At 35.1% G+C, this 25,476-nt stretch overlaps 1 protein-coding gene across 2 annotated transcripts in view; it reads right to left on the minus strand.

The window, feature by feature from the left end:
- Positions 1–25,476, minus strand: part of SLC25A12 (solute carrier family 25 member 12) — a 79,251-nt gene that overhangs the window by 8,286 nt on the left and 45,489 nt on the right. For both annotated transcript variants that reach the window (XM_006195326.2, XM_014568260.2), the window contains 5 exons: positions 25,296–25,380; positions 16,707–16,788; positions 15,257–15,415; positions 12,141–12,193; positions 11,815–11,895 (listed from right to left, as the gene is read on the minus strand). In XM_006195326.2, coding sequence (XP_006195388.1) covers positions 11,815–11,895; positions 12,141–12,193; positions 15,257–15,415; positions 16,707–16,788; positions 25,296–25,380 — 460 coding nt within the window. The remainder of the gene's footprint in view (positions 1–11,814; positions 11,896–12,140; positions 12,194–15,256; positions 15,416–16,706; positions 16,789–25,295; positions 25,381–25,476) is intronic.

Genomic DNA, 25,476 nt, shown 5'->3' on the forward strand with positions numbered 1-25,476 from the left:
CGGCATCTCCTCTAAAAATAAATAAGTAAATAAACCTAATTACTTCCCCCTCCCCATTAAAAAAAAAAAGTCACATATTCTAAAATGTATTATCCTGATCAAAACTCTGAGACAGACATACAACCACACCCACACAAAAGAAGGTAATTTAGAAAGACAATTTCAGTATCATTTCAAGACCAAACCAGAAAAATTCTTCAAGACAGAGCTGGGAAATAGAATATCTAGTTACCATGAGTACAAAGCCACACTCCACACTCTTTAGTGGTGACTGAGAGATATCTGAATTTGAATAATGAAAGTGTATTTGCACCTGAAACCTGATAACTAGTAGAGGAGAAAAAAAGAATGTTTAATAAAACTGCTACCAACTCCTTTTGTGGTTTCTTTAAGAAAGAAAAAAAAATGTGTTTATGTGTGTGTATATATGGATATATAAAAATAAATAAAAAATTTAAAACATAAATATATATCTCTCCATTCATGGAGTTAAAAAACTTATTTGCATGTATCTTCATCTCAAGTGTAGCTGTTTACATTATATAATCAGAATCAGATTCGTATAATCATAATTACATTACATAATCACAACCTCACTGTAATAGCATGTCACATGTCAAACAGGAAGTATATGCCTCATTGGGCTTGGTAATTCCACAGGTATGGAAAGACTACGAACAACACTCATAAAACTCACAAGCAGCGGTCAATGCCACTTCAATACTCTACCTTTGTCCACATGCCTGTTCATTTTCCACAGCCCTCCCAGGCTCCCTTCCAAGGAGCAGCAGCAAGTCCCAGCCCATTCTCCTAACTGGCCTGGGGCCAGAAACCTCCTGAATACTCCAGTCCCAATCCTGATCCCTTATTCCCATCAACACCCACAACTGCCAACACTGACACAAGATTCCTTACCTCCTTGTGGGAAGCTTATTGTTCTGGATTCCCCAGGGTCCTAATCCCCTTTTTGTCCACCAAGCACTAAGGGTGCAGCAATCTGCTGTCTCTTTCTGGATTTCCTGCAACTCCCAACTCGACACGACCCAGACCACTGGCACACAGGTCCCTGAATGACGACTGACTCAATTTTACATGTTGATTTGTCTGTGTTTCTCTTTTAATCTGTTGCACTGCATCAGGAGGAAGTATTTCAATATTTCAATCTAAGCAAACAATACTCTGAAAAGGATTGCTGGGTGAAAAATTATGTTAAAATGATAATCCAAGTAATTGCTCCCGTAGTTAGCATTAAAGACCAAACCAATTGAAAAATGTTTACTACTTCCCTGAAATCTCTTGTTTAAATAAATAAAGGTTACAAAGACGATCTTTGGGAAAATGTGCTTTATGTTCTAAACTAAAGCAGATTTTTAAAAAAGGAAGAAAGAACAAATTTTTATTATAATCCCCCAAATTTGCCACCATCAGATGATGTCAACCCCTGGGTGCTACTCATTAAATATGGACATTGTTTAAATAAATACAAAGTCCCTTCATGTTTTAAATCATTGGTCAATTATAACATCCTGCAGAGCAGGAGTACTCCAGCCAGCATCCTTCCACCCTGCGGTTCCCTCCTTCCCTCCTCCCTCTCTCACAGATCCTTTTGGAAGTAACTGCCAGTTTGAGATCTGAATTTCTTTAACAACTCTTCAAATTTCGTCCTACATGTACATGTAACAAGCTTTCTATTAAAACAGTATAATTAAAAGAAGTAAATGACTATATTTTAAGACACAAACACATTAACTGTTGCATGCTTTGAAGGTCTATTACCCAGCACATATACTAAGTCCCACCAATGCACTGGACACAACCACAAAACTAAACATAGATATATACATGAAATACGATGAGTATGTAACAGTGAAACAATGACACTACAAAAAAGGCACACATCTATGAGTTTCTTTCACATCTACCTATGTACTCTACTATGATTGAGGGAGAAAATTTCTACCAATTGCATGTTGGGTATATGCTTTAAAAATTAATAATAATTTATTAAAACTTTATGATAGACCTAAGAATATGTGGACAAATACGATCCAAAAACACTGAATAATTTTAGAAAAAAAATAAAGACTGCTATTTAATTTATCTAAAACGTTGGACATCTTATAATACTTAAAGGGAAACATACTAGACAAATATGCACTGTCCTTTTTTAAAATTTGAGGTTGATCACTCTCCCATACGTATTAAACTGGGGACAGGGGGAAGGAGGGAAAAATCTGCAATTAATTCAACCACTCTGGGAAGAAATCTAGTGACAGAGAACAAGGATTATGACGTTATCACATCCTTAACTGTTTCTCCTCTGAGAAACAAACACATCAGGAAAATATCATTTCTTCTCTATTTTAAGACTTGATTGATTATTTAAGTGATATCGTGAATTTAATAACAGCTTTTCACAGAGAAAAAAACACTACTTACAGTAAATATAATCATTAAATACAGAATTTCAGAAGTGTTAAATTATGAAATAAAAATATAGTAACTTTTCAATGAAAAAAAAAGTACCTCTATTTTTACAAAATGCTAGTGTCTGCTATTTTAAAAAGCAATAAAATTAAACAGAAAAAAAAAGTCAATGCCCAATAAGAAAAGGTTAAGTAGAAACAATTATCTGCTCTTTATCAGGCAGTAAGATTAGGTAATAAAACCATGCCAAGTAACAAACAGAACATAAAGTATTAGGTACCCACTGATGACAAATATGTCAAAATTTACCTAAGTTTAACAAAATCAGAATAGCTTAGAGATGAAAACATTGGTTGCCTCCTGGAAGGAGAAATAAATAGCTAGGAGAAAGAATCTGTAAAGCATATGCCAGTGTACCTTTTAAATTCTGAATCACACAAATGTATGAACTGTTCAAAAACAAACAAAAAAAACCCAAATCACCCCTGGCTCCCCCTTTCACCATCACAAACAGAACTGCTCTCAGAAACAATGGCTTCTTTTAAAGACTAGGTCCTCTCTCACAAAATCTTCCCCATGGTAAATTTAGTAATTTATATACTTTAAATGCTTTTTTAAAAAATAGTTAGCACTAGCTATCTGTGGATCCTAACTTTTAAAGTCTTACTACCCATGCATATATGAACATCAAAAAAAAAAAAAAACCAACTAACCAAATAAAACTAGTGATCTGAAATAACAGACACCAAGATAAATAAAATTCCAAGTTAAACCATGATACACAGCTACATAGTCTTAAATGAACACTGTCTAATTTGACATCTTGTTGCCTCTTGTCCTGATGCCTATGCTAGATAGCATATCATTCCATACAATACCTTTGGTGAATTTTTGCATTCACCAAATCACCAGAATTAACTCCTAACCTCTAATTGCTAAACTTCTATCTTCAAACTTGTTGTTGCAATTTCTTTGTTCTAAAACTGAGCTACAGATGACACAATAAAAGGGAACAAAACCCATTTTTAATGAGGCTTACCTATATACAACAGAAATGAAAAGAAGGGAAAAACTCCCATCTAATCTTGTGTCACAATTTTTTTTTAATGAGAAAATAAACCAACTAAAATTGACGGCAAAAGTTAGGAGAAAAGGATGTAATACTGAAATGTCACCACACTTCTGATGTGCCTGAGGCCACGGGGTTGCACACAGGATTAGGCCTGTTCAACCTCTTGCCCTCACAATCCCACCCTGGGGCACAGTCCACAAAGAGGCTGGGACCTAGCTCTGCTTGTGCCAAGTCCCCTGATTACTTCCTTCTTTGATCTGTTGTCTTATGGTTTGGAACTACTGCCCTCCAACCACAAAATGTCCAATCCGAATAATTCATTATAAAGTCTTCCCTTACAGAGACTGATGAGAGTCTAACTTCAGTTTAAGGCCACACCAGCTCCTGGAACAGATGTACAAAATATATGCATTTAAAATAACCAGAAAATTTTATAAAAGTCACAGAATTAGTTGTCACTAGGACGCAAGAGGAAAAGGAAGAGATAGTGACTCTGTCTCACAACTCACCATCAACCAAACATTCTTATAGATATTTTATTCAGCAATGGGAAATGCTATGGTTCTCTCTAAAATAGCCTAGGATGGTGACAGTTGGAAAGGGATAAGCTAATTTGCTCACGGCTGGATGATGATATATGATAGGGAGTTTGGATATGAGTAGACTGAGTTACACATACCTCCACCTAGCATAAAGGAAGACTCAAATACTTTGTGTACCCACCACTCTGACATAAATATATATGAACTTTCCTTTGTGAAAGCAAGTTTATTTAGAGAGATACAAATTCCACAGACCGAGTGTAGTCTCACTCAGAAGGGAGAGCGGCTTAGGAGATAACACACTCCACAGGCAGAATGTGGGCCATCTGAAAAGGCAAGAGGGAAAGAGACCGAGAAGGGTAGAGGTGTTTAGTTTAAAGTAAAAGTAGATACACACTCTATAGACAGAGTCAGGCTGTCTCAGAAGGCGAGAGAGAAAGCAACCAAATGTATATGAGCTTTTAACACGTGTGCATATGTATGTGTGTTCACGTAAGCATGCAAGCATACAGCCGAATCCACACTGATTCCTGGGGATGGGAGTTGTAGAAACTATTTCCAAACCACCCTTTACAGAGTTGTGCAAGCTCAGCTTGCTGAGGAAGACAAGTATGGGGAGCTGGCAAGCTACAGATCGTGTCTCCCAGGATTTGTAAATCCTCCAGCCAACGAGGGGCCTCTTGCTGTGCCTATATGGGTATGGGTATGGGTATGGGTATGGGTACGGGTATGGGTGTGTGTGTGTGCACATGTGCACACACAGGCTGAAGGGTGGAAGATGGCAGAGCAGAAAGATTACTGGTTTGGAAGGCTGTTGACCTATATGGTCGTTAACTTTGTAACCTTAGATACATCATAACCTTTCCATTCCTTGGTTTCCTAATACAACAGAGATCACAACAATCACCCTATCTGCCTCACAGAGTTCTTGTCCACTAACTAATGTGAGTGCACTATGCAAACTGAAAGCAAGACACCAAGGGAAGAGAGATGTTCTCCAAGGGGTATTTCATACAGGGCTATAAAAACATCTGCAGCATGAAGGGATTACATTCATCCTTTATTGAGCAATAAATATATTTTGAATTTTATGACTTCTATCCATTCAGAAGTAGACACTCTCTGAAAGAGGTAATGTGATCAGTCAGGTAAGTGCACTGACTAGAGTTTAACAACATTAAAAACAGGCACCAGAATTATAAACTGACTCTACCTCAATTAAAAAAAAAAAGAAAGAAAAGAAACAATTCCTCCTAAAAAGAAAACAGATACCAGAGACATAACTAGAAGGTACATATAAGTCAGTCCATTTCAACTTTTAAACTTTCTGCTTTGTTGACTCAGACATTAAATTTTTTCCCACTGAAATTTATGGATGTGTCTAAGAAACTCTCTATAATCTTTTTGTTTTAAAAAAAAATTGCCACACATCAAGATAATTAATAGATAAGTCACAGACTGGGAAAGATATTCGTAACACACATATCTGACAAAGGACTGTATCCATGATGATAAAGAACTTCTACAAATCAGTAACAAAAATATGAATAACCTAACAAAAATAGGCAGAAGACTGGAACAGATACTTCATCAAAAAAGATGTATGAACAGCCAATAAACACATGAAAGGGTGCTCAATATCGTTAGGCATCAGGGAAATACAAATTAAAACCACAGTAAGATATCACTTCACACCAACCAGAATGACTAAAATAAAAAGACCAACAATATCAAACATTAGTGAGGATGCTGAGTAACTAGAATATTTGTATACTGCTGATGAGACTGTAAAATGGTCCATCCACTTCAAAGATCCAACTGGAAGCTTTTTTTAATTGAACATGCATCTATCTTTTTCTACTCTTAGTAACCCAAGAAAAATGCAAGCATATGTTGACAAAAAGATTTTACAGGAATGTTTATAGCAGCCTTATTTATAATAGATAAAAACTGGAAATAACCCAAATGTCCATCAACAGAAGAATGGACAAGCAAACTGTAGTTGATTCATACAATGGAATAATGCTCAGCAAAATTAAAAACAAAACACCCAAATAAAAAAATCCAACTAGTGACACCTACACAATAGCAAAGGTAACTTGAAAACATTTTGTTAAGCAAAGAGACCAACCATAAAAACACATTTTGTACAAGTCTGTTCATATGAAATCCAAGAAGAAACAAAACTGCTGACAGAAATCAGAACAGTGGTTGCCCGGGGGAGGGGAGAAATAACTGACCAGAAAGAAGCATGAATTAATTTTCTGGGGTGAAATGTTCTGTATCTTAATCTTGGATGGTGATTTCACGGGTGCATACAACTGTTAAAACTCATTAAGCTGACATCTAAGATATGTTCTTTTTTTATACATTAATTACACATAAATAACATATATATGTATACATATTCAGGTATATGTTAAATTTTTATTATATAATTCATTTTTTTAAAAAGTCATTACAAAGTTGAATGGGCACATCTAGATTTATTCTGACACATGGAGAAGGCATTGATTTGATTCCCCAAGAAAGCATTGCAGAGTAAAAGGAGTTGGTCTTAAAATCAAAATACTTGGGCTCACATGAAACCTGCAGCATATGTTAGCTATGCGATCTGGGATGAGAATTAGCCTTTCCGAGCCACCGTTCTCATCTACTTATTTCATAGGAGGTGACAACAATGCATATTAAAGTACACTGAAAAATTCTAAGTTGACATTCAAGTATTATTCTTGCCCACAACAGATACCATAATTAAACACCCAATTATATTTATGTCTGATATGGACATGTAATATATGTATGTGTGTGTACATACATGTATGTATATATACATATGTAAAGAGAGCCTTTCTAATCAAAAAATTAAAACATATGGCCTGGTAAGAATGGTCTACCTATGAGAACAATGAGAAAAATAGTTTGAAACCTGTTACATATACATTACTCATATGCAACCATAACAGATAGTTACTGAGTAACTGTATCCATATACATACACTCTTATCCCATCCCCACCTAAAGAAGGTCGAGAAATATTAAACCTGAAGTTCAATTTATAGATATAACCACAACAAAAACCTATGCTATCACATCTAAATCATAAATTCTGAACTAGTAAGTCTTTTTGGAGAAGATTTTGATATAGGTATAAAATAAGTTTGGTTAATGCTCACAATGAAGAGTTAAAATTTGAAAATGCACACTCTTTATAATTCTATTCCCAAAGATTATATTCTATTTCTAAAATGAGAAGCTTTAAAAAAAAAAGTATGTGTGCCTGTGTGTGAGTGTGTGTGTGCACATGCACACAAGCATGTGTACATGTGTGTGAAAGCATCAGAAGGAAATACACTGAAATGCTGACAATGAAAAATAAAACTCTCATTTGGTAATATTTCTGCTCAAAGCAAAAAACCCAAAAAATTAAAGTTAAAAATTTGTGTGAAACATCAAAGACCTAAATGTTAAGAGCTAAAACCACAAAACTCTTAGAAGAAAATAGGGGTATAAATCTTCATGATCTTGAATCAGGCAATGCTTTCTTAGATAAGATACCGAAAGCACAAGCAACAAAAGAAAATATAGACAAATCGATCTTCATTAAAATCAAAGGGCAATTCTTCAAAGGACAGAGTCAAGAAAGTGAAAACAAATTTGCAAATTACATATCTGATAAGGTACACTAAGTATATAAAGAATTCTCATAATTCAATAACAAAAGACAAACAACTCAATTAAAAAATGGACAGTTTCTGGATAGTTCTCCAAAGATATACAAATGCCAATACCCTCATGAAAAGATGCTCAACACTGTCAATCACTGGATCACAGTAAGATGCCACTTCACACCCATTAGGATGGCTATAATGAAAAGGAAGGTAACAAGTATTGGAAAGGATGCAGAGAAATCAGAACCCTCATACATTAGCAGTAGGAATGTAAAATGGTGCAGCCACTTTTTAAAACAGTCTGGCAACTCCTTAAAACACTAATTAGAGTTACCACATGACCCACCAATTCCACTCCCCAGTACACATACAAAAGAAATGAAAACTGATGTCCACAAAACTTTTCACATGAATGTTCATAGCGGCATTATTTATAATAGCCAAAGAGTAGGGGAAAAAAAACAATGTTCAACAACTGATGAATAGACAAACAAAATGTGGTATACCCATATAATGGAATATTATTCAGCAATAAAAGGCCTGAAATACTGATACATACTACAACATGAATGAATCTTGAAAACATTATGCTGACTGAAAGAAGTCAGACACAAAAGGCCATATATTGATTCCATTTATATGAAATGTCCAGAAACAGTGAACCTATAAAGACAGAAAGTTTACTAGTAGTTGCCTAAGGTTTGGTGGGCAGAGGGTGGGAAAATTGGAAGGCAACAGCTAACGGGTACTAGGTTTCTTTTGGGGGTAATAAAAATGTTCTAAAATTGACTGTGGCGATAGTTGCACAGCTCTGTGAACATACTTAAAAACTGCTGAACTATACACACTTTAAGGGGGGAACCGTACGATATGTCAATTATATCTCAATAAAGCGGTTATTTAAAAGTTTTTCCTGAAACATAGCAGGCATACAACAAATGAGAGAATGAATAAATGAAAGACTGAACGAATGGAAACATATATCAAATAGAAAAGGATACAGATTTAGAGACAGAAGTGGTTTGAATCTCAATTTTTCCATTTACTAAGTGCTTGATTTCACTGAACTTTTTAGTTTCTTCAACTCTAGCTGGGAATAATAATGAGATAATGCCTATAAAGTGTTCATTCCAGTGTAAGATACTCAAGAAATGGTAGCTATTATGATGAATTATAATCATAAGCACATTTTTTTGGTGATATGTAGAAATGAAGCAAATCATGATAAGGAATTCTACTTTCAAATTACCACTGTGGAATATGATTAAATTTAAGATTAAGTTTTATCTGGAGAGAACGATCAGGAACTACCCTTTTTCTGTGAGATATAAACATATCCTAAGCCTGGTTCACTGCACAGGAAGAAATTCTAAATTCTTCTCAGCCTTGATAGCTTGTTGAATGAGAGTGAATAAATGAAGGAAAGAATGAATGAAAACATACTAAATGTGAGTAAGTATAGATTTGGAGACAAAAAGTGGTTTGAATCTCAACTTCACTGGTTACTAAATGCTGGATCTCACTGAAGCTTTATTTTCTTCAGTTCTAGTTGAGAATAATGTTGAGCCCAAGCCTACAAAATGTTGAGCCCAGTAAGAAAAGTCCTTACTGCTTGTTAGCAACCTAGCAGATTAGAGCTACATTAAAAGGAAAACCAGTGTCAATGATAATAGTAATATTTTAGCTGAGTGGTAGGTTCATTCATGGATGCTCATTTTATTATAAATTTTTATCTATATAATATGTACTCTTCTGCATGTATCAAATACGCATACTTTTAAAAACATCATAAATCAAAACAATAATAAAGCATCTAATGTTTAAGGACTGGATATTTTCATTTCTTAGTCACTTCATGATCTAGCTGGTACACACCATTTTCCCTGGGGACAGCACAGCTATTTTCATTGCAGTAGAATTTCCCTTCCATATGTAGGGAACTCAAAGCCCCAGTCTCAGCTGATCCTTCTGCTAGGGCAAAAACCTATAAGGTCAACACGGACCATTCAGTTTGAGCTCTTTCTTCTGAATTAACCTGCATTAGGTTAACACATTCGGTACATCTTTAAAATTGAGTGATTTTTAGAAGAACGGCAGCTCCCTTCTCACCTAGTGGCAGTAACAGCATTCAACCAAACACACACAAGGACACTGCACACTCTGGCACCACCACTACCCAGGATGGTGAGGGTTCTCATGATCAGGCTCATGAGCAGCCACTCTTCTCAGCATTTATCTGGTGGCTCTTTACCATTCAGTAAAACGTGTATTCCTAGATTCCACAGTGCCTGATATTCTATAAACAGAGACTCATACTTTTTGTTTAAGGCTTTATTCTCTGTTGAAAAATGTACACTTTTTGGGAGAAGTAGCAGATTGTGCTTTAACAATCATTTACACTGCAGTGTGATTGAATTTATCAGTAGAAACTCAGTAACTGTACATTTTCTTTCCTCTCTGAATAAAGAGATTTAGAGGCAAGAGGGAAGCAGAAAGTGTTTGTGGTGAAGAACTGTAGACAACCTAATGATTCTACCTAGAGCCCAACCTGACTATTTTTCATGCTGTCAGTTTCCAGCTAGACAAGCCAACAAAGCTTCCAGAAATGAGTCAAGATTAACGAAGAGATTTGGAGTGTCAGCACAACCCTCAAGGCACCCCAGACTTCAATAGAAATTCCCAAAGTTCAAACCTAGAAATAGGGTCCATACCTAGGAAGAACAAAGGAACAAAATATCTGATTATAATTTAACCACTTAGGTCACAGGTCAGACATGGGAACAAGTCGGTTTCATGGGCAAAAACTTCTGGGTATTACAAATGGAAACAAATAATCAGCTACATGGAACACAGAGAATATGACAGGAGATTTCTGACAAATGTACACATGTGTTGTGACAAAGCTGAGTCAGGAAACTTCTTAACCAAATTAAAACTAAAACCACTGAGGAAAAGAATATTTATGACTTGCAATGGTCCTTTCAATAGAAGAAAAACAATTACAGCATGTAATTGGGGTAAAGGAAGAACAGATAATATAGTAGGACCTTAGCAAAGGTCTCAGTCTATGTCCATTAATTGTTCTTCATTAAAAAAGAAAGTTAGCCAAAGAGGTGAGTTTTCTTCCTAAAAATGCACTTGGGCTTGCCTGCAGGCATACACAAAAACACAGGTACATACGTAAGTGTACACACACACACACTCGAGCACGCACCAAGCTACCTCTTCCATACGAAACATTGGTTGCAGAAAGCTGAGGACCCACCTATGTGCCAGGCCGACAGATATCATGAAGGAGAATCCACAGCAGCCTCTCTCTCTGACCCTCAGGGCATTTTCCCTGAATTAAAAGCTGCAAAGGTCACTGACCTCATCACCTCAGGTTCCACAAGCAACTGCAGAGGGTTTAGCCAAGACTGTCAGCCAGTTCAATGGAAGTTATTAAGGGTTTCAGGGACCAAACGGATTAAATAAGTCTTAACCAAATTAGGTATTACCAAATGTGAAATGAACACCAGAAATAAAATTTAAGTTTGCAGCTGAACTGCAAACTTAAATTTGAGAAACTGGTCTAAATTCAATGTCATGCTCCCACTTTAAAGATAGAAACTCTGTGTTCAGAATTGTCAATAGCCTCAACATAGTTTTAGTTATTTGCTATACCCTCTAGTCCCTAAAGAAGGAAAATTATAATTATACCACAATGGCTTACTCCATCCTACACCTAAAATATAAGGACCCAATTAATTAGTCATGTCACACTTATTTTAAAGTTCTAGTCAATATAAATATATGGTAACTCTATCCACTACTGTTTTCTGTGGTATTTAAGAAGAATCAGAATTAGAACATTAAAAAGTGTGAAAGGTAATACCTCAGGAGTTCCTGAGAGACTGAGCTGACAAAAATACAACCTCTTTTCTATACTCAAAACCAGTTAGATTATGCAATGATATTTAAAAAATCATTCCATATGTTCACTGAGAAAATCCGCTAAGAATCCCCTGAGTTCAGGCGGAATGTCACTCAGATATTGTATCTAGTGTGCAAAGAGGTTAAAGGAACATACTTGCCATGAGCAATTGCCAGTATTAATACTTACACAGCCTCCAGCAAGGATTTCTGCTAAAATTGGAATGGAGCCATCTCTTCTGGTAAATTTATCCCGGACAAAATCATTAACCTAATTAGAAAGACAACATCAGTTAACCAGAATTCCCAACCAGTTCCTTTAGTGGTATATTACTGGTTTTCTAAGTCAGCAAAGTATCTGTCTCATATATAATTAAAAATTATCAAATATCTGCATATAAATTTAAAATTTTACAAACGCTTTGATAGTGGGCTAATCTTGGCAGCAACAGTTTTAATTTTTGGCTTACTGATAATCTAAACAAATGATATAAATTCAATGAGAGAGAAACTTACAGTTAGTTTAATGGCCTTTTCTGGAGCAACTCCTATAAGTTGTGGTATCAGACCTAGGTAGACAGAAAGAATCGTTAGCAATAAGATATACTAGGCATGACTACATAAGCCTAACAAGGAACGGTTTTCCCCACATTATTTACCCATCAAACATTTTAGGGTTTTCATTAAAAAGGGAAAGAAGTGGATTATCCTAAAAACTATGCAAATATATATAATAGTTATTTATGTCAAATAGAATGGTATGCTTTCTTGAGGCTATAAATCCTTCTCTTAAGCATGCTTCCTTTAAAGTCCAGTTATCTAACACCTCCCCAAAACTGTGAGGAAGGAATGTTCTGAATACTCTCAGAACACTGCCAGCAACAATGAAACCAAATTCTCTCCCTTTACAACCAACAACATACTAACATCCATGGACACTTTAGAGAAGCCAATGTTGTATGCTCAGGAGAGCTCTGCAAAGCATCCTGTTAAGCAGACCCAGATTTTGCCACAAATGATGTATTATGTAATAGTACACAGTGGTTTGGTTATTACAGAACACCAACTCCCTTAATTTTCTCTTTAGAAAAACCAAGAACTCAGTACTTATTTATTTAAAAGAAAGCCAAAACTGCAAAGAAAAATGTAGTTTTAGGAACCATTTAATGGGTATCTTCTACAAGCAAAAACAGCCCGTTGTATTCTTATTTACTAATATATGTCAAACTTAAGACATTTCAAAAGAATTCTCTTGAAACAAAGGAAATCATTATTCTTAGAAAGTTAAATTTCCCAGGCTGGCTGTAAAAGAAAAAAATATATAAACAATTCAACATCTGTAGCTATTCATAGGGCTCAACTTTCCAAAGCACACAGATTATCTAAATCGTTAGCATACATTTTTTGCATACACTTTTTAAAGACGCTAACAATAAACATTTTATATCCTTTAAATCACCCAGCCAAGGGGGAGTTATGTATGTGTTTGCATGCTGACTTCTGGTCTTAAGCCTACTTTGAGGATACTGCTGAGTGATTTTCTGTGAGTTGAGAGCCAGCAAGTAATTGCACATACAGGCTACTGTCAGTCAAACTGAATTATCAATGACAAACACAAATCTGCACACACCTTTAATGGGTAGCAGACTGACTTAAAAGAATAAATCAGCAGATGGCAGTCTTAACTTTCTAACTCCCATGATTATCAGGCCCTATTACTTTTAATCTAACTCCCAAAGAACCATGTAAGCATATGTATTTGTTTTACAACTTGCCTCAATAAAGCTCATGGAATTTTAATAAAGTACTGATTTATGTCATTTTATCATTGTTGCCTATAAAGAAATTTAGGTTAATATGTCAACAATTTTGTCAATCATCTGACAAAATAATGGACCAGTACTAAGCAATATATGACAATTTCAACAATCACTGTATTTATATACAGGACTTCTACAATTTTCTCGCTAGTACAAGAGTCTGTCATTTAAAGGACTGACTTTATCAGCTCACATCTTGAATAAAGCTAATGATCCCTCCACCCCCACCCCTAACTTGCTATATTGGACTCATTTAATTAACATATCTCTCCCAAATGAAACCTCCTGTGAGCATCCATCCACTGAATAGGCTGAAGTGTGCAGTATATATCTAGGCTCCTTCTGATAGAGAACATTCTCTTTAAAAGTATACCAAGGAGGAGGAAAGACTGTTATTCAACAAAGAAAGACTGCAGGTGCCAAAGACGAAAACAACCTTAGTGCTACTTAATCCTTAGAGTCCCTATTAAATAAAATCAATATATGCGGGGCTTAGTACAGTTTAAAACATGCACTCATATGCACAGATCTGCATTCTAAATAATGCATACCTCTTCCCATGGAGTAAATGTCACACAGCTAGAATTTAGAGAGGCTAGCATTCTGAATATTTGATCAAAATTCATTACATTCCTTCTCAGGAGCAAGGTATTTGAACCTAGTTTGAATCCAGAACTAGGAATTCTTTTGTTCTATATATAGAAAAAAATGAAGATCCTCATGACCCTCTCCTTCAAGTGTATCAGAACTACATTTTCACTTGAGTATCTGCACATAATGCTAATCAGAGGTATTTTTCCCTCTATCCATGAGCATAAAGCTTTGTTCAGGCCCAGTCTTTCTTTTCAAGGAAGAGGTTCTAAGCCAAACAGTTCAACAGAGCTTAGAATAAGCTCAGGATTAATGAGGCTGTGTGTGCAAACAAACAAGTACAGTAAATTACATAAATGCCCTGGACCTGAGCATGTAGAGAGTATTTTTCAAAGAATTCCAAGTGGCGCCCAAAGGGATTAAAAAATTAATCTCCCTCCCAAAGGACACCCTAAATTATAATGTAAAAACATGTACATGAAAGTCTCCCTCTCCAAAGAGAACAAGTTCCTACAAAGCTGACGAGGGTGGGGAGAACTCTGCACAAGGTTCTGCCTCTGATGCCGACAGCTGTGCTCCACCTAGAGTTGGCGGCAACATTCCTTGCAAAAGAAAATCTCCCTGCTTTCACTCAGTGCCTCTCAGGTAAGTAAGGGGAAAAAAGGAGCAAGAGTGAGACTTGGAGCAAAACGTTTTTTTCTTTTCTTTTTTTCTTAAACTTTAGATGACTCACTGGAAAAGACTTATGAATGGTCTCCTTGGAAGAGACAAAAACATTTGATATTTCTGTTGAAACAAGTGGATGGAGGGTAAACTCACCTTCAAGTGGCAGCCTGGCTTCTATTTCGCAGAGAAGAGGTGTATTTCTCCTCTCTAATTATTTGAGAAAAGAAGCTCTCTTATTTCTTAGCTGTCATCCTTGTATTCCACCTGCGGACATCTGTTTTAGTTTGTAAGCCCACAGTGACCAAAGACCCATGTTGAGACAAATGTAGGCTTTGGATTGCAGGAAGAAGAAACAAAGAGCTTCTCTGCAGACTAATATTGCTAGTTACCAGTAAGATTGTAAAAAGGGAAACGAGCAATGAGAAAATAAAAAGAGAGAAAACAGCCCTCGTCTGAGTGGACAGGCTACACACTGATTTTCATAAGGCGTGAGATCCTACCTGGTGCTGGTGAGATAAAATCACTCACTTCAGCAGCTGAGCTTTGCTTACTCACCCCGGTAGAGTCCAAAGAAGCCCTCATAACGCAAGACTTTCTTAAAACAGTCAAAGCTGTTTTTGTACATCAGCTCCCCGACAACGGAGCCAGTGCCACGCTGGTTTTGCATGCGGGTCTTCACCAGATCTATAGGATATACAGCGGTGGCTCCCACAGCTACAAATAAAACAATTTTTAGGCTTAAAGGAGAGCACAACCAAATGCAGAATCTATAAGGACAACAAACCTCATCTCAAAGGACTAGAAAATAGAACACAGTGTCTATTCTCACAAAACACACTGCATGTAATTTTTCCCTCTCTCATACACAGCTGAAGGATCACAGACTAGCAACCATTGGGATCCATAAAACAGCTGCTTCAGAGAATAGCAGTGGATTTTCAAGTTATCACCAACATTAGATAATCAACACTAAATTGTCTATAACAACATTAAACTATTATATATAACATATTTCTTTACATTTTCCATTAAATACCTACATACTATACCAGTTACCTCTTAAAATAACTACGTATGTACATATAGGTGGCTGTAACTTTAAAATCTAGTTTGCTACAGCATTTTGGTAAATTAACCTTAGTTACAACTATAATATTGGAACCAAATCTCAATAAGACCCCCCTCCGCCACATCTATGTGGAGAATTCAATTGAAAAAAAAAAAAGTCACGCTTTAGAATTTCTCAGTGACTAAAAAATTTATCACATGAATTAGAGTATTATATTTTTCAACTGTTGAAAACCAAGACATGCCATTCAACTTCTAAAACTGTGACTGAAAAGAAAAATAGTTGTTTCATCAGTTCAGACTTGTTTTGAAAAATCGTAAGTATTTTAATCACACCTGCTAGATTCTTCTCAACAAAGCAACTTCGGGTTTTACACATCTTCTACAGAGAGAGTGAAGCAAAACAAAAAAGTCTCTTAAATTTCCCCCAGGAGCAGGGAAGGGAGGTTCATTTTAGCAAATAACCTACAAGTCTAGCTATTCTTCAATCATTAAAAGACAAGAGGGAAAAAAATACAAACAGAAAAGCAAAAGCCAATCACTTTGAGAGACTGTTTAATTTCATAAGGTTCTGAGATTTGTACCCTAAATCCTGATTTTCTACCAGCCCCTCCCCTAACACCATAAATAAACACAATCTTATTCTCCATTTCTTCGTACTGGCTTTAACCAGTATAATTAAGGTGAGCGCAGTACTGCATCCAAGACTTTCACATTATTACAGAGGTTTTGTCCTGAAGACAGACTGGAGCCAGAGGGGCCATGGCTGTGCTATGACAAGTCCTCTGATCATAGGTAAAAATAAAGAACACTTCAGAAAGCCCTGCAGTCATGACCCTTGGGAACAATGAACTGCACCTTTGCTGATCTGTCCCGGTCTAGTGCGATAGTATTACATGAACACAAGCTTGAAACAGCACATAGACATGTCACTCACCTCCAGCAACTGAGCCCAGAGTGAATCTGTAAGCAGACTCGGCAATCTGGAGCCAGATAGGTCTGCCTAATCCGTAAGATTGCTGTGGGGAAGAAGAAAACATGTAAAAAATTTTGGAGAAGCATATAAACAATGAAAAAGCTACAATTTGGCTATTTTAAGATTTTGAAATAGATACTTCTATTATTTGCATTTAAAAATCACATCTGGCCAGACACATTAGCTTTCTCCCCTCTCTTTTTCACAAGCCTAGTAATGGCCAATTTATCTGCTACTATTGGGGATAAACTATCATTCTTCAGAAGTGAATCTCTCAGGTAAGTAAACATCTCAGGTATAAAATCTTTTCCCCCTTCTTTAACCAACTTAAAATTTTAAAATCTTTCTAAAATGTACAAAAACTATCCTGATTCCTGAATCAGAGAATATTGATCATAATCTACCATCTCTAGTGACTGAAGATCAACGTATTCATACGTCCGTAGTTACTGCATCAAGATCTAATGCAGCGGCTTGTGTTCTCTTCCCATGCCTGACAGCTATTACTTCTTTTACCAACAGCCTCCTAGTTTGATTTTGCTGCTTCTCATCTATCAAGATTGGAAAAATCACACAACTAGAACTGTTCAGATTACATGCAAAGCAAGGTCAAGGACTTCTCTTTTGCGCTAAAGTGAAAAACTTCTATAGCTGCTGTTTCTAGGGTTCAGGGCCTTTGACCCCTTGTTTCTGGATTTGAAGCTCAACCACTGAGGTTATCACTAGATAAGTATTTCTCACCTATGCTATTGAGCATTTGCTCTCTGAGACCTACGTATTTCTCAACACTGCCTAGGCAAAGAAAACACCTGAGGGACCTAAAAAAATATATTCCCGAGGCCTGGGGCTTGTAAAATTTTTTAAAGGCTTCTAATTGTTCTGCTATGTAGTTAAGTTGAGAATCACTGTCTTAAGCCACATTTATAGTTCTAACATAAAATCTATGTTGATAATAAAGCAAAGGGGAAAATCCTATTGTGCTTCAGAATGTTTTTTCATAGCTATGCCACAGCATAAAGGACTTGAAATAATTTGCCTATATTAGTGTGTCAGTATTGTTACTTAATATTTTCATTATGAAAATAGCAGATACATGTATAAACAGTCTGAAATGAAGGATAAGATACTGCTTTATCATAAGACAACTTGAAAAATATTAACTTGAATGAGATTTTTAAAACATAGCATAATTTAAAAGTTTAGATATTCTCACTAGAATAATCTAGAATAATTTAATGGAGAGAGACTCCCTGTCTAAAGGAAAGAAAAAAGTAAGCTCGTCTACTCTGATTTGCTTTCATTTGTACAATCTCTTCAAAGCTCAATTAACCAAACTAAATATGGCCAAGCGAAAGATTTACAATTTTGGAAGCAGCCTATAGAAAGGTTTCATCTGTCTTCTTTGAACACCATTACTTCAAATAAAATCATTACATTTCATAAGTGTCAACTATCTCCATATAACAATTTTATTATAATCCAATTAGGTGAAAGCATATATCTATTAAATCTAAAACTAAATTTAATACATGGAAGAAACCATCAATAAAAAGGTAAAAAATTGCACATAGGACATAATCATGATTTTGTAGGGAATACATCTTTGCCTAGCAAGTTAGCCCAAGCAACTGCATGGCCATCATTATGTTTGATTTATAGAGTGTAACCAAAGTGAATAATTAATAATTAAAGATTGATATTTTTATTTGAAATTTAACAAGGGAAAGAGTAAACTATTTTAACAAAACTTTGAGTATAGGCCTAATTTTGATTGACTCACACAGAATGGCAAAAGATATGCCACCCAAAAAGATAATCATGTTTTGTTCTGTTTATTCTTGTAACAATAATACTAATTTTAGACTGTTCAGAGATTTTTTGTCCCCTAAACCAAGCACTCAAGACCTGTGCCCTAATGCAATCCTCAGGGGTTCAATGTTTTTCAATATTCTGTAAATAAGTTCCCTTGTGAGACTCTGAAATTGGACTTTCTCAATCACAAAACTGGGTGAAAATAAATCTCATTCTCGAAGATTATTAATTATTTTCAACCATGATTCCTTTCAAAAGAACATAGTGAATTAAAATTCACTGAATAAAAAGGGCTATGATCCCAAGTTAAGAATCAAGTGGAGGGGAAGGGCAAAATAGGGGTATGGGATTAAGAAACACAAAAACCACTATGTAAAATAAATAAGCAACAAGGATATATTGAACAGCACAGGGAAATATAGCCATTATTTTATAATAATTTTAAATGAAGTATAATCTACAAAAATATTGAGTCACTAAGTTGTACATCTGAAATTAATGTAATATTGTAAATCAACTATACCTCAATTTAAAAAAAAAGAATCAAGTAACCACTAATTCCTTTATTCATAGAAAAGGTTTCTCCTGTGTTCAATCATATATATTTTCTTTATATGCTCTTCCTTTAAAGAATGTTCATAAGCCCTACAAAATCCTATGAAAACTGTAGGATTATACTGTGCTTTAATTCTTAGCTAAAAACACCTCTTACTATAAATACCCAAATGCCTTTTGAAAGAAATATCACCTCCGTCCTTATTAAAAGCATTTATTTTTTCAAAAACATATGATATATGGTTACTAAGGGTTTTTTTTAGGCTTAGCTATCACTATAACTTACGGTTCGCTTGTATTCAGGTATGTAAATTAATGTAATTAATGCTATGGATTTCACTTCATGAATAATCATAAACAGAATGCTACCATAGCTGTCATCCCTATTAACGACTGTGTATTGAATGTTTTTAGCATTTATGCTGAAAGAAAATTTCAGCACTAAGAAGATCACCTACCGTGAGCAAATGGGCCAAAGGAAAAGGCACTCTTTTCTTCAAGGTTATGATTATGATCATGAAGATGATATTTAACAAGATTAATTAAGTGTTTTTCAAAGCAAAATAAGAGTTGAGAATCTTAAATGATTTTTAACCTACTACTTACTCCCTAAGCATATGTATATGATAGGAAATGAGAAAATGGCTTGAGATCTCATTTGGAGAGGATAAAGTTTTTCTGCTTTGTTGTTAAAGGTACCTCATTCTATAAATGAGAATTAGATAAGGCAAGATCATGTCAGTTAACAAGTCAAGCACCCCGCCCAAACCAAGCGAAAGACAACTGCCTCTTCCAAATGGCACAGTACTGATGAACAGAAGAAAAGGAAGGAAAAGCTGAAGTCTTTTACACTGAGCATGGGTGGGGAGAGTGGGGGGCAGAGACTATACTTTGTACCAACTAAAATGTATAATTAGGGAAAATAAAATAAGATTAGGGAAAGTAAAATTCTTTTGTCTACAAATTACATCTATAAATTTAATATGTCTGAATTTGAATTCAATACTCTTGACCTCACAAAACAAGATTAAAACCCAATTAAAAAATTGTGAGTCTAGAGATGTGGGTAAAGAAAAGGAAATACCTATGTGTATATATATTTCTCTCTAATGCTAAACAATGTATACTTTTTTTCTCAGTAAGAGGGGAGGTTAAATTGTGTAAAAGGCTGTAATAAGCTTTTGAATCTACTATTTTAAATGAGGTAAATGGCTAATAAATACATAAATAAAATCAATACATATACCCAATTTCCTCCTTTTTGAGAATAGATTTCCATTTATGGTAAAACTACCGCAGGTGACAGAAGTAAAAAGTTCCAAAAAGGAACTAGAAAGTGGGTTGTAATGCTTTCTCTTTACTCCTGAATCCAAAGTTCAAAGAAGGTCCATTAGAATGCAAAATACACAAAAGAGACAAACTCCTATGTCAAAGAAATGCTATACATGAAATAGAAAAATCATTCTAATAATGTTCTGACAGAACCCAAGCCAGCTTATATTCCAAAAGTCCTCTGTAAAAGTGGTCCAGAGTTTGAATATAATTTCCCATAGAAACAAAACTTTTTTTCAAAAGTATGTATATGCCCAAGCAAGTTCATCATAGATAATTTAACCCATGTGGTTGAAAAAGTAATTATGTGACACACAACAAGGAAAAAAAAGTTGTCTACCCATCTTCACACTGGGCTAAAATTGGTCTTTAACCTCCAAAGTGCTTAACGCTCCAAAAATGTCACATCCATTTCTCTCTGCAACTCACCTCCTTCTATTTAACTCACTTTACCCAAATGAAAACTTCCATTTTTCTCACTGGTCATCTCTGTACCACAACATATTCACCCATTCTAGTACTGACATACACTGGAATATTTTCCAGTTTTTTGCTATTGCAAATAATGCTGCTATATACATTGTCGCATATGTCTTTTAATCAACATATGTACTCATTTCTGCTAGGGACTACACCCAGGAGAGGAACCGTCAGGTCACAGGCTAAGTGTCTCTTCAATTGCAGCTGATACTCCCAAATAGTTTCCAAAGTTGTGACGCCAGCATTTTATGACATTCCTCCACCTCCTAAACAACACTTGCCACTGTCAGAGTATAAATTCGGCCAATCTCGACAGTATAAAATAACATCTAATTGTAGTTTTAACGTGTATTTTTTTGTTTACTTATGACACTGAACTAACTTTCCTTCCTTCCTTCCTCCATCTGAATATCCTCTATCTTTCCCTTTTGTGTAGCCTATCTTTTCATCCTTTCAGTGATATGCTTTAATGAAAAAAGGTTCTTAAGTTGAATTAAGTTCAACTTTTTAATCTTTTTATTTATGGTAAGTATTTTGCACCCCGTTTGTGAAATCTTTGCTCACCTCTTGATCATTTAATATAAACTCCTATGTTATCTTCTCTAAGTTTTCATCTTTCAAGTTTAGAATATTTCAGCTGCAATACATTTTTGTATATGGTGTGGGGTGGGGATTTTTTTCTTTATGAATATTCATCAATTAAATTTTAAAAATGTAATGTAGAATTTCAGGAAGCACAAAAATTTAAAAAGTAAAATATTTTGGGAAGCAAGGTAAAAAATATAAAAAATGTAATTCTTTCTCACTTCTCAACCCCTTTCACCTAAGGAAAATAGATGAGGGTGGATGAAGGAGTTGTGTCATAAATATATTTGAGTCCAACTTGGGTGTTTGCTCAGATAGACTTCTCTTATTGTATGCTTAGTAGGCGCCAGACCTAATGTATGTGCATTATCTCATGTAATTCTCACAATAACCCTGTAAGATGGATACTACTATCTCTGTTTAATAAATGAGGGAACTGCTACATAGAGATGTTACATAATCAGCGCCCAACCTCTTAAACTCTGCCTCTCATAGCTTCTCTTCTATTTCTAAACTCACAGATTCTCCATCATGCACATCTGTTTTCAATAAGAACTTTCAGATAAACAACAAGTTCATACTGTATAGCACAGGGAGCTATATTCAGTATCTTGTAGTAACTTATGATGAAAAAGAATATGAAAATGAATATATGTATGTTCATGTATGACTGGAGCATTGTGCCTCACACCAGAAATTGTCACAACATTGTAAAGCGACTACATTTCAATAAAAAAATGTTAAATTTTTTTAAAAAATAAGAGCTTTCATACATTGCAATAAAAAAAAACCATGCCATTCTTCCTATTTTTAATCTGTTTCAAGTAGATTCCTATAGGGGAACATTGTTCACACAAAATGTAAATAATCTATGCATTCTTAGTTTGGTATAATTATAAATTATAAATTACTAGGAAAAATTGTAAGAGAATCAACAATGTCTTCTGGAAGTGGAAATAGTTATGATTAGCATGACTAATTCTACAGTTTAGAGAATTTTAAAAAATGAGTCACTAAAAATGTAGTCTATACAGCTGCCTTAGAATGCCTCATAAGTCTAAAATATGTTAATTGAAAAAGGCTTTAAGTAGACTGAAAACTGCAGAAAGTTTACTGCTTTGTTTGCTATAGGAACTTAGGAATATTTTTATATTATTCTACTTGGGTCCTAGCCTGTATTCCTTACAAACTTTTTCATGCTACAAGGAAAAAGGAAAATACATTAAGAATTCTGAAAATTAAAACAAAAAAAAACAACTATTGATTCATATCATTTTTACAGAATGCAGGAATTTGAAAGACTCTTGGAAATATATGAAGGTACTAATTTTACCAAAGGAGAAACTAAGGCCCACAGAAACTTGTACCAGATCCCAAGGACAGAGAAGGTCAGATTTTACAATGGATATAACTAGGGATATTAATTTGAATCCCTCTTAAATAATCCCTCATAAATCTGTTTCTATGAATTCTAAAAATTATTTATGACTATGAGTTTTACTTTCTCAGGTGCTGCTTTTACAATAATTTACAGGAAAAAAAAAAGATAAAAAATCTTCATTTTTATTTCTCTATTCTTAACCCTCAGCAATAAGACCACTCAATCTAGATAATACGCGAAAGGAAAATTAAACAATACAGGCTCTGAGGGTCCTCCTTTGGGACCAATGCAAGAACACCGAGGTCTCTGCTCTCTGGAGACTGCAGATCCCTGTGCCATCGTACTGGTTCGGGAAAAGGCAGTGAAGGCACTCTACCACCACTCTGGATGCCAATCAGAAACCCAAGGAAAAGAGGAAAGGAAAAGGGAGAAAGTGGTGGTTTTTATCACTGCCCATTTTCTAAGTATCTGACAAGAACTCTGAGGCCATCCATGCCAGCAGAAAAGCATCAGTGCTGCTACCAATGGCAGGCAAATCATCTTCAAATCTGTCTTCAAGAAAATTTACAACAGTAGTAGAATTACATCACCCTCCTAAGGACTCAGAAGTATGAGCGACATAGACTTAGGGCGCCAAAGATTACAAAAACATCTTTCAGTTATGGCCTCCAGGAAAATCGCTAGGGGCAAGAGAGGCAGGTGAAATGAAAAGGAAGAGCAACAGAAAGGATGAGAAAGGAGGAAATAAATTGGGATTTAAAATTCATTACATTTTTTAAAATAAGGTAAATGAAATATTCCCCAATTACAAATATTAAGGGCACCCCCAGGAAAAGCTACAGTAATAGACATAACCCTAAAAATTATCTTTTGAAATGCAATTTTTCAAACTTCAAGAGCAAATTTTTATAAATGTATAATACAAAATATAAAATTAAATTCAGTAAGAGGTCTTTAAATAATTCAATACATCTCAAATTCTTTTAAAAATTGTTAAACTTTACTGTAAATCAATGAATTGAAATAAATCCATCTACTGTTTAAAGGCTCTGAGATCCTGTAATGAAAATAAACTTTGATGGCAAGAGATAAGAGGGTTTTTTTTTTTTCTCTACTAAAGAAGCTAAATTGCAGTAGGTTACAGATATATTTTAATCTACAGGAAGCTTTATTACACGCAAAGCAAATAAAGTACTAACATAAAATGTACATATAAACGTAATACTTTCCATTTTCAATTTACTTACCTGACTACAAAAGTTCTTATTTATTATGCAAAGTAAAACTGGAAATTCTACTTTGTTTCAGAGGCAGAATCATAATTCCATGGAACTCAAGTAGAAGAAAGATTTGCTACTGAAACTTACAAGAGTGAAGCACATTTACACATCTTAATGTTTCACTGGCACATGTGGCTCTTTACCAATATGGCAGCAGTAAAGAAAAAGTAGGCTTGGGCTCTTCCCGTGGCATGCCTATTTAGCTTTTCTCTCTCTTTTCTTGTTTCCTGTCTTCCTCCCTGCTCTTCCCACAACTTTCCATGGTTCCTAGCTTCAAAGGGCATCACAGTCTCTTAAAGAATTATGAAGGTTACAGGTCTCATGTCTATTACACCAGGGAAATAACAGGACACAGACTAGCCCTCCTATAACGCTCATTCCCAGCCCCAAACCATGTGACCATCACTGTAACTGAGGCTTCCTCCAAATGCTCCAGGGGTTTCAGTTTTAAACAAGACGTTTTTAAGAACTGCTCCATTCCACTCTTCAAAGTAGTATCATGGGGTTTATCTTCCTACCAAGATAGTGTTTTTGAAAACAGAAATAAGACCACATTAACTTTATAGAACTCAGGAACTACTGTTTTTAATCATTCTTAACATTAAAAAAAAAAACCCTAATATTATCAGAAATGTGATAATAGTCAAGATTTTCTTTCTGGTTCATTAGTTTTCCTATGTTAGTGTTCTAATCTATAAGGCACAAGCTCAGTGAAAGATTTATTTCATTAGAGGAATGTTTTATATTTTAAAAACCCTATAAATATCAGTTTAATGATACAAAGTGAGCTTAACACTAATCTTTAAATATTAAACAAATGAAAGGAAAAGACTGCTAATTCTAGGGGAAGGGAAGCCAAGCCATGGATGTTTGCACACTTATTTTCACACTTATTTAGCTTATTTAATAAGCTAAAAGAAAAAACTACAAACATAAATCTATTGCCTCATAAAAATACTCGATGAGAGTGGGGGTAACAGTTCTATAAAAGCAATCTTTGAGCTAAGTAAAGTCTCTTTCTGCAAAGAAGTTTTTACTTTTCATAGCATTCAGAGGCTCGAGGCTGTCGTGTACATACTATTTCAGCATTTTTGAAGGTGATTCAATTTATGAGACTCCTCCTACCTGTCTCTGAAGTTCTGCCAGGTTGTAAGGTAAGGCTCCCTCAGCCAATGGGGCTATTCTCTCAATATCTGCCAAAGTCAAGCGCCTTCAGGCAAAAATATGAGAAAGAAAGAGCTGTAAGACACCAGCAAACTCCTCATACCAAGATTATCTTTCATTAGGTAAAAAGAGGGTAAAAAAG

The sequence above is a fragment of the Camelus ferus genome, chromosome 5 (assembly GCF_009834535.1).
Source record: "Camelus ferus isolate YT-003-E chromosome 5, BCGSAC_Cfer_1.0, whole genome shotgun sequence".
Taxonomy (NCBI): Eukaryota; Metazoa; Chordata; class Mammalia; order Artiodactyla; family Camelidae; genus Camelus; species Camelus ferus.